General features: G+C 64.5%; 2 protein-coding genes across 3 annotated transcripts in view; one reads left to right on the top strand and one right to left on the bottom strand.

Moving 5' to 3' along the window:
- The window catches only part of AIP (aryl hydrocarbon receptor interacting protein), a 2645-nt gene extending 481 nt beyond the window's left edge, over window positions 1–2164 (top strand). The window contains exons 2-6 of the mRNA XM_010564381.1: window positions 52–231; window positions 499–687; window positions 832–1008; window positions 1120–1261; window positions 1372–2164. Of these exons, the coding sequence (XP_010562683.1) occupies window positions 52–231; window positions 499–687; window positions 832–1008; window positions 1120–1261; window positions 1372–1577 (894 nt within the window). The 3' untranslated portion in view covers window positions 1578–2164. The remainder of the gene's footprint in view (window positions 1–51; window positions 232–498; window positions 688–831; window positions 1009–1119; window positions 1262–1371) is intronic.
- Window positions 2165–3315: 1151 nt separating this feature from the next.
- PITPNM1 (phosphatidylinositol transfer protein, membrane-associated 1) overlaps window positions 3316–9559 on the bottom strand; it is a 6795-nt gene continuing 551 nt past the window's right edge. Inside the window, exons 2-19 of one of the 2 annotated variants that reach the window (XM_010564304.1) lie at window positions 9456–9551; window positions 9221–9328; window positions 9049–9110; window positions 8720–8964; window positions 8259–8448; window positions 8002–8109; window positions 7707–7864; window positions 7240–7418; window positions 6683–6853; window positions 6301–6450; window positions 6038–6186; window positions 5857–5967; window positions 5494–5610; window positions 5138–5286; window positions 4873–5022; window positions 4312–4495; window positions 3901–4029; window positions 3316–3780 (exon numbers count right to left, since the gene is read on the bottom strand). In XM_010564304.1, coding sequence (XP_010562606.1) covers window positions 3514–3780; window positions 3901–4029; window positions 4312–4495; window positions 4873–5022; window positions 5138–5286; window positions 5494–5610; window positions 5857–5967; window positions 6038–6186; window positions 6301–6450; window positions 6683–6853; window positions 7240–7418; window positions 7707–7864; window positions 8002–8109; window positions 8259–8448; window positions 8720–8964; window positions 9049–9110; window positions 9221–9328; window positions 9456–9551 — 2723 coding nt within the window. In that variant the 3' untranslated portion in view covers window positions 3316–3513. Of the gene's footprint in view, window positions 3781–3900; window positions 4030–4311; window positions 4496–4872; window positions 5023–5137; window positions 5287–5493; window positions 5611–5856; window positions 5968–6037; window positions 6187–6300; window positions 6451–6682; window positions 6854–7239; window positions 7419–7706; window positions 7865–8001; window positions 8110–8258; window positions 8449–8719; window positions 8965–9048; window positions 9111–9220; window positions 9329–9455; window positions 9552–9559 lie in introns of those variants that run through there. The other variant, XM_010564305.1, reaches the window with a different exon arrangement.

Genomic DNA, 9559 nt, shown 5'->3' with positions numbered 1-9559 from the left:
CCCCCCCCCCCGGTCGCTATGGTGACGCCGCGGCCTACTTCTCCCCCTCAGGCCACTTTCCACTACCGGACGCTGCGGTGCGGGGATGAGGAGACGCCGCTGGATGACAGCCGGGCGCGGGGGAAGCCCATGGAGCTGATCGCCGGCAAGAAGTTCAAGTTGCCGGTGTGGGAAGCGGCGCTGCGGACCATGAGGCCGGGGGAGCGCGCCCGCTTCCGCTGCGACGCCAAGGTGGGGCGGGGTTTTGCTACCCCGGGGGGCGTGGTGTACGTGCTCTGGAGGCGGGGTTTGCGCCCGGGGGTGTGGTCTGCGCCCCGGGGGGCGTGGTGTGGGTTACAGGGGCGGGGTCTGCGCGCAGGGGGCGTGGCGTGCTGGTTCAGGGGGCGGGGCCTGCGCCGTGCCCACACGTGGCGCAGCTCCTCACCGGGGTGCGAGGCCGGCAGCGTCCCGGTCCCACCGGTGCGGTCCCGGCCCATCACCGCCACCTCCACCCCACAGCATGTGGTGCTCTACCCACTGGTGTCCAAGAGCCTGCGCAACATCGCGGCGGGGAAGGATCCGCTGGAGGGGCAGCGGCACTGCTGCAGCATCGCCCAGCTGCACGAGCACTACTCCCTGGGCTATCCCGACCTCGACGAGCTCCAGAAGAACCCCCAGCCCCTCATCTTCGACATCGAGGTGCTCAAGGTGAGGCACCCGCTCGTGCCGGCGCGGGGAGAGGCGGCTGGGGGCCGCAAGCACCCACCCTGGGTGGAGGCTGCGGGCAGGAGGGGGCTGGGGCTCTGCCCCCGCCTGGAGGAAGGCTCTGCTCTCACGACGGGGTGCCGGCAGGTGGAGGCACCCGGCTCCTACCAGCAGGACCCGTGGGCCATGACGGATGAGGAGAAGCTGCAGGCCGTACCCATGATTCACAAGGAGGGCAACGAGCTGTACCGGCAGGGCAAGGTGCAGGAGGCAGCTGCCAAATACTACGATGCCATCGCCTGTCTCAAGAACCTCCAGATGAAGGTGGGGCTCCCTGGCGCCTCTCTGGGGTGCACGTAGGTCTCCCCACATCCCTCCTGGAGTGCAGGGCTTGGGAGCTTCCCCTCACGTTCTTCCCTCCATCTCATCCTGCAGGAGCAGCCCGGCTCTCCGGACTGGATCGAGCTCGACCAGAAGATCACACCCTTGCTGTTAAATTACTGCCAATGCAAGCTGCAGTGCGAGGAATACTACGAGGTGCTGGATCACTGCTCCTCCATTCTCAACAAATATGAGGGTAAGGAGCCGCGGGCCGGCCCGGCCAGCCATGGTGGGTGCCGGTGGGGCGAGCGGCTACCGGGGAGGCCCCCACCGTGCTCCCCCGGCCCACCGGCTCTCTCCCCGCAGACAACGTCAAGGCCTACTTCAAGCGGGGGAAGGCCCATGCAGCAGTGTGGAACGTGGCAGAGGCGCAGGCTGACTTTGCCAAAGTGCTGGCCCTCGACCCCTCGCTGCGCCCCGTCGTCTCCAAGGAGCTGCGGAGCCTGGAAGCCCGCCTGCGCGAGAAGGACGCCGAGGACAAGATTCGCTTCAAGGGCATCTTCTCGCAGTAGAGTCCACGGCCGCAGCGGAGAGCCCAACGCTCTCTGAACAGGTTCTTTTAGATATTCCACATGTGGAATGTTCATTGATGTTTATTAATGTTTAATACAAATTTTACTTATTTGAAGTCATTTGAAGTGGCCCGGGAGCTCGCCACGGCCCGGTGACACAGCAGTGCACTGAAGTCGCAGTATTAAGCAGCGTATAGCAATCACAGCGCACGGTTGAAGCGCAATCTAAAGGCAAAGCTCCTTGCTGGGCTTTAGACTATGCTCATCGTCACGCCAGGAAGGGACGTGTGAGGTGACACAAGCTCAAGCCTGCTGCTCTCTGCCGAGTTCTTTTATTCGTTGTTTGATGTTTTTATACTTTATGTTGGGCTGAGCCCCTGGGCCTGGCCAAGCTGTTTACAGCCACAGGGGCTCCGGTGCCAAGCCTCAGCCCCAGCTCTTACCCCTGTATGCCACGCCACGTCCTGCATCGTCACGTCTCAAGGCTGCTGCTATCATCCCAAGCCGGTGTTTCCTCTATACTACATCGTCGTAAATATTTTATATAGAATAACTGCTTGTTACTACTATCTATATAAAACTCTGGTCGTGCTATGCCAAGATAAACAAAAGTAAAAATAGTCACAGGCACTTGGTGACTTAGAAAAACTGCTGTTACAGATATATGAGGTAAAGCAAAGTTGTAGGGAGGCCAGGAACAGGTCGGGGGGAGGGAGCATGGCAAGCCCTGGCCCTGAGGCCTTGCAAACTCACTGCAAAACTGAGCCCCTGCTTGCTGTGGTAAGCGCTCCCCCCATCATGGATGTGTTAATAGCTGCTAAATGACTGTTCTAAGGTGCAGACCCAAGAAAACTCTCCATCAGGCTCCGTCCTGGGCTCAGTGTGTGAAAGCAGCTCTAATGCACACACAGGGTGTGTCAGTGCATGCCCCTCATGGCCCTGTGCTGCAGGAGCTCAAAGCTGAGTCCACGCCACTGCGGCCCCCCAAAATCCACGGCCCTCGCCCCATGCCCAGCCCGGAGGTGACAGCAGCGTGGCTGAGCTGCCCCGGCCCTGCTCTGCTCACTGAAGCCAGCAGCTTTCCTCCTCCAGCCTCCGTGGTCCCTCCATCCCTGCCCTACCACCATGGCTGTTCCCTTGTGGAAAAGGTTTAGCCGCTCACACCAACGTACAGCTTGATGTCAGCATCAACGCATACTTGAGAGCAGCGGTGCAGAGCTGCCCAGAGCCACCCCAGGCTGTATTTCTTAGCAGCTTTACCCGCCCCACAATGTGTCCTAAATTGCTCGTGACCCAACTACTGTCCCCCAAGGCCACCTCCCTGCATGACACTGTGGCCCTGGGTCCGAGGCTCGCCAGGGCTTTGCTGGCAGGGGAAGCCGCTGGCATCCGTGGCTGAGTGTGTATAGAGCAGACACACGGGCCCCGGCACCTCATCTTTACATCGCTTTATTTCACACCGAAACGAAGAGAACAGAGGAACCGCTTTTGAATCCCAGCCCTTCCCCTGCCCCATGGCTGGCGACACTGAACGGAAATAAATAGGTGGGGAGCAGGGAGGTGCTGCTTGCCCTGGGGTGTAGCCCCCCCCAGCGCTGCCCAGGGACAGATGACCCCGGGCGGGGGGACACACACCAGTTCCCAGGGGACAAACCCCACCGGGCAGTGCCCAGCAGCAGCTCTGCAGCCCCAAAGGACCAGGGGGACGGGGCAGCAAGGGGGGGCATCGGGGGAACCTGGGGTGGCTCAGCCCTGAGGGGCTAGCTCTGGCCCTCGGGGGGGGTCTTGGAGTGCCATCTCCCAGGGCCCCTCAGTCTCAGAGGACCCAGCACCTCATCTCCTTCCTATCGGCTCGGGGTCCGTCGCAGGCTCTGGCCCCAGGCGCTCCTGGCTCAGAAACGAAGGCTGCAGCGGTGGGACGGTGACCGTGCCACCCTCACTCCTCACCCTCCAGCTTGAGGCTGACGCTGCGGGGTTTGGCCCGGGGCAGCCCTGGGGGTGCTGGTGGGGGTCCCCCATCCCGCTCTGCCTGGCTGGAGCCCCGAGACCGTAGGAGCTGGCTCTGCTTGCGTAGGAAGTCGACGGGTGCCGGGCAGCCGTAGGTGCCTTTGCCCAGCACGGGCCGCGGGGGTCCCTTGGGGGAGTGGGCCAGGGCCGCTGCCTCCAGCTGGGCCAGGTGGGCTACGTAGCCCTCGGACAGGAACTGTGGGGACGCACGGACAGCCTGAGCCAGCAGCCTCAGCCATCGCATGTTCCCTGTGCCCTGGTGGGGTCAGCAATTGTCCCCTGCAGCCCCAACGTGTCCCCAGCCCCGCCACCGTACCTGGCACTGGTTGTGGAACTTCTTGACGGCCCGGCCGACGATGTAGATGTGTGCTGGCGCGAGTCCCAGCGAGCTGTAGACGGAGACGTCCTTGGTGGAGCCATAGCCGGCGACGATGGTGATCTCCGCCTGCCCATAGACAGGAGTGTTAGGGCAGGGAATGACCCTTCCCGCAGGGACAGCCACCCCCAGGGGACACGGACACCCTCGTTTTACGAGGGATGGTTGCAATGCCACGGGCTGGGAGCTGCCCCTCTGTGCCCTGAACACAGTCGTGGGAGAGGGTGCCAGCTCCACCAGCACAGCGTGGTCCAGCTCCAAACATCTCCACACACAGCTCCCCTGACCCCCGGGATGGAGGGGGTCACAGCTCACGCTACCCCTCCACCACCATCAGCCCCGTGTCCCCACCTCTGTGCGCAGGCTCTGCAGGAAGGCAGCTTTCTGGCGCAGGGGGTCGTGGGTGAGCCCATCGCAGAAGGAGACAGCGCCATGGGGGAAGTTGTGCTGGGAAAGCCAGGCCACCACGCGATGCTTCTGCATGTCGGGGCGTCCCGTCACGTAGATGATCATGTAGCCCGAATCCTGCCAGTGCCTAGGAGGGGACACGGGTTGCTGCCAGGAGCCCGTGTGGGGACAGTCCTGCCAGCAGGAAGCCGCCAAGCATCTCCCAACACATCACGCATGGGTGCTGCCTCCAAAACCTTCCTCCTACCAGAGATTTTATCAAGGCTGAAGGCACAGCAGAACTATGGGGGTATCACAGCAGGCTTCAGGAGTAGAGTATTTCCCCCATGAGAAGGCACCAGCACAGAAATGCTGTGAAAACTCTCTGGGTGAGGGGGTGGCAGGAGATCCCCCAGCTCGTCCGTGGGAAGGCAGCCTGCTCCCATGACCCTGCTACCCCAGCTGGGTTGTGGCCACACTGTGAAAGGAGGAGGAGATTGTCCCCCTTACTTTAAGGGCACCTACCGTACGACGTCAACAGCCCCTGCCCGCACTTTGGGGTCGCTGCCCATGATGGATACGCTGGCAGTGAAGGAGCCGTCGATGCTGAACACGACTGACTCGGTGCCCCGGGCCACCACCGTCAGGTACGCCTCGGCATAGCTGTGGTCCCCCCTGGGGCGGGAGAGCGGGGAGGCTCAGGGGAGGCTCTGCCATGGAGCGGGCAGGTCTAGCTCTGCCGAAAGGGCTGGAGGAGGAACCGAGATGGCACCGCACCCCAGCATCTCACCTGACCACCATCCGCACGGGGTAGATGCCGATGGCCAGAGCCTTGTCTGGAGGGATGGTGAAGGTCAGGCGCCCGCTGCCGCTTGTCACCTCAGTGCCATAGTATAGCCACTTCCCCGAGAGCGGCTGTGTCATGATGTAGATGTCCACCTGGGAGAGGAAAAAGGGCTGAGCATGGACTGAATCTCCAGATCCTGCCACGTCCCCAACCTACAAGTCCTTAAGACCCTCTCCTACCATACCATGTAGGGTCCACATCCCTTCCCCTGCGGCTGGTGACACCAGCCCCGTGCCCCCTCCTGGACATCCCCACCCTGTTTGATGGGGTCCTGGCAGCACCCGTGATCCCAGCAGTACCTTCTCCCCGGTCAGTGTCACCACGTCCAGGGGTCCGTACATGAAGCGCCCGCTGAGGACCTGCGCTTTGCCCTCGCACACGATCACATCACTGGCCCGGTGGTTGGCCGTCACGTTCTGCAAGGACATCAGGGGTTCAGCAGCTCATGCCGGGGCCATGGGGGGGCACCCAAGGAAGCCCCTGCAGGGGCACACGGGCCCCACCATCCTGTGGGACCATCCCAGCATTCTTCTGTCAGATGGAAGCAAACCCTCCCAGCTGCATTGGCCCACAGCCAGGGTCTGCCCGGGCAACTGGGGATGGACGGAGCCCGGCACTGCCCCGGCAAAGGGTCAGGCTCCCGATGGCCACGGAGCACATACCCTGATTTTCACTTGGGTGCGCTTGCGCTGCCACTTCTCTCGGGGGATAGCGGGACTGTAGATAGAGCTCTCCTCGCTCTCTGCTGGCTGCGGCCCCTCCTTCTCCATCACCTGCCGGGTGACACAACCCCAGCTCAGCCTCCACCAGCCCCGGCGAGCCATGCCGCCCATCCCGCCATACCTGGCGCAGGATGAAGGCCACCACGTCGGAGGACTCCCAGTAGCTGGCGTGGAAGAGGTGAGGCAGGGTGATGGTGGGGAAGGCGGTCAGGGCATCGGGGCAGTACAATGAGTAGTCGATGCGCTTCGGGCCCCACCAGCGCTCCAGGACTGCAGGGAGAGCTGGAATTAATCCGTCCCCGGACCTTATTCTGCATCACGCATCCCGTGGTACTGACACGGGATGGGATGGGATGGGATAGGATGGGCAGGGACAGCACTTACTCTTGACGACTTCGCTGGTGCTGGCGGGAGTGGGGGGGTCTCCCGGCTCGCTACCCCTCCAGAAGCCCCCGAAACTGCCGGTGGGGGTAGGGGGGGCAGCCACATCCACCTCAGGCAGGAACAGGGCAGAGTGCATCTGCAAGGCCTCCGCTGTGGAGAGACACGAGTGAGGACACCCAGAGCCCCCTGGGGACACCAACCACCCTAGGATCCCCCCTCCAGCACAGCCCCAAAGGGGTGGACAGGGCTTGCACATCACCTTCCCCCCCAACCCAGCTGGGGTCCTGCAGCGCTGTGAGCGCTCTGGCTACCCTGGCACGACGCCGGAGCCCGCAACGTGCCCCAGGGTGCCCGGGACCAGCCCGGCACGGGGGCTGCTCACCCAGCAGGGAGGAGGTGCCGTCACCCAGGGGGTACTTCTGGTAGCGGGGCACGCTGAGCGGTGGGACGGCATGGAAGGCTTTGGCCAAGAGTGGCTCCAGGCGAGAAGCGCAGGGGTCGGCCGCGTGGAAGAGGTTGTAGATCTGCTCGCAAGCAGGACGCAGCTGGGCCACTGGGGCAGAGATGGGGGGGGGGGGGGTTTCAGGGCTGCCCAGCCTGCACGGCAAGGAGCCCGAGGGCTGGCGGGCACACGGCAGCGCAGCCGGGAGCTCAACACCCGGGGGGAGGAAGCAAGACCCAGTGAGAGGAAAGGTTGGGGGGGCAAACCCAGGGCACCAGGCACAGAGCGGGGAAGGGGATGCTCAGGCACACGCCAACACCGACACCCAGGCAGCCAGGGCTGGGTGTGCAAGGGGCTCAAACCCAAGCAGGGGTCTTTGGGGAGGTCCTGGGGGGGCTCAGGCTTGCAGGGGGCGGGGGGAGCACAACTCGGGGATGAGGGCTCGAGCCCTGCGGGGACGGTCGGGGGCTGGCACCACGGCTGGCGGGGGTCCTCACCATCCAGAGCGGGCATGACGGTCTTGCGCAGCGCGAGCACCAGCCCCAGCGGGGAGCCAAAGAGGAAGAAGCCGGATACCTTAAAGTCGAGGCGAGTGCCGGTGCCCTCCGTCCCGTCCAGCGCCGCGGTGCCGCTCCGCAGTGCCTCTGCCTCCAGCGGGGCCTCGCTGGCCTGCAGGCTGGGACAGTGGGGCTGGTGGGCATGGGGAGGGACAGTGCCATCCCACTCCCACCACCCCGGGGCAAAGCTGTGCCTGGCACAGCCCCGTTAGCCTGGAAGAGCTGCTGGAAGCAGGGGAGCTCCAGCAAGACACCCCCAGGGCAGGCTGCCCCCATGCAATGCTCCTTCCCAGGCTGGCGCAGGTGGGAAATTCACCCTTTCCATAAAGCACAAAATTAGTCGGCTGATCAGCAGAGCTCCCACGGGGACGGGCCACGGCACAGCCGACCATCCCCCTTGCTCTCACCTGCACGAGGAGCTGTGATGGTGGCTGTCCCCCTGCTCCCGGCAGGACGGCTGTGCCCCCAGTTCAGGACTGGCCTGGCCCGATCCTGTTGCTCCGTCCGCCCCATCAGCCAGCGGGTCCCTGCCGCCACACAGCTCAGGGGAGATGGGCTCTGTGCTCTGCGGGGGGAGAGGCAGTGAGTGCCCGGCTTAGCTGCCACTGGCACCCCTGCCAACCCTGCACCCCAGCTCCCAAGGGCACTAACCGCCTTCCCACCCTCCCCGATCCCGGCCGGCAGCAGGGTGCCGGCACTCACCAGGCTGCCACGGCGGCTGCTGCTGCGGCTGCCCCCTGATCCCATCCGGCTCTGGCAGAGCGCGTCGAAGCCCAGGATGCCGCCCACGCAGTCCCCCAGCAGCACCACCTGTGGACGGCACGCACCCGTGCCAAGGGCAACGAAGGACAGAGTCCCCAAGCCCTACCACACAGGGGCAAAGCGGTTCCCAGCGGAGGTGAGCCTCAGCTGGAACCCAGAGCAAAGCTTGCCCCGAATCCCCCAAATTCCCCTCTCACCTGGCCACAGAAGCCGGCCCCCTCCCCGGAGTGCAGGAAGGTGCTGTACGCCTGGTTGGCGCGGGCGATGACGGCACCCACGGCGTGCTGGTAGCTCCCCGAGGAGGTGGCCAGCAGTGGGAGGGCTGCCAGCGGGATGTGGTCCTGGCTGCTGGACAGGCTGTCCCTGTCATGGCTGTAGGGGCTGAGCCTGAGATGGAAAAAGGGGAGAGGATGAAGAGGGCTGCCCCAATATCCCCATCCCACCGCACGACACTTGCCCCGGGATGCTGCACCGGGAGTTATCCCCATCCCATCGCTTGTCCTGGATACCACACCGAGAGAAGGAAAGTCCCATCTCTAAGGCCACCACACCCCCAGTCCCCTCCTACAGCTCTAGGGTGGTTTTCCAGGAGAACAGCCCCCCATCCTCGCCCCGCAGCACAGTACACGGCCCCGGCATATGGCGCTGCCATCCATACTTGGAGACGAGGGCGTAGGCAGCGGCGCAGATGGGCGGACAGGGCACCAGGCGCAGCGCCACGTGCCCCAGCGCCTCGGGGAAGTGGACACGGGTGACGGCGTCGAAGGTGGCTGCCAGCGTCTGCACGTCCGCCTGCTTGGAGCCCGGCTCGCCTGCTCCCTGGTCCAGGATGTTACCGCTGTGGAGGATGAGGAAGAGGGCGTGGATCCGGCACGCTTGCCCCGCGCTCTCCGCTGAGCCCCCCTGTGGGAAGGAGAGCGCTGCCGTCGGCACCCGTGCCGGGGTGGGGGGCACGGACCGAGGGAAAGGACGAGGCAGGGCACGCACCTCGGGGAAGCCGGATGCCCCCAATCCTTCGCCATCAGCCTTGGCGGCGCCGGCTCCGTCCCCTGCGAGCGCATGGCCCCGGTGAGCCCGGCTGGGGTGTCCAGGTGGAGACTGACCCCCTTCCAGGACACCCGTGCTGGGGTTTGGGGCCAGGGCCCCCCCCACCACTCACCCAGCGCCTCGTCCAGCTCCGCTGGCCGCTCCAGCGTGTCCAAGAAGTCGTTGGAGCTCCATTTTGTCATCTCCTTCGCAAAGACCTCATCACTGTCGGACAGGTCCTCTGCGGCGGCAGGGAGGGGGCCGTGGGTGAGGAGCCCCCTGCCAGGTGCATCCAGACATCCCGAAGCTGGTGCCTGGTCCCTGCCACTGAAATGCTGTGCCGTGGCCGCGGGGCTGCCCCTACATACCGTGAGCATCGAAAAACTCCTCTTCGGAGCTGTTTTCGGAGTCACGGGCAATGTTCTGCATCCGCCACTCGGACAGGCTCTGAGGAGACACCCCCCCTGCCACG

This window comes from Haliaeetus leucocephalus, unplaced genomic scaffold (genome assembly GCF_000737465.1).
Source record: "Haliaeetus leucocephalus isolate CR32 unplaced genomic scaffold, Haliaeetus_leucocephalus-4.0 Scaffold177, whole genome shotgun sequence".
Lineage (NCBI taxonomy): Eukaryota > Metazoa > Chordata > Aves > Accipitriformes > Accipitridae > Haliaeetus > Haliaeetus leucocephalus.
Note: the sequence above shows the minus strand (reverse complement) of the source record. Positions and strands in the feature narration are given on the sequence as shown.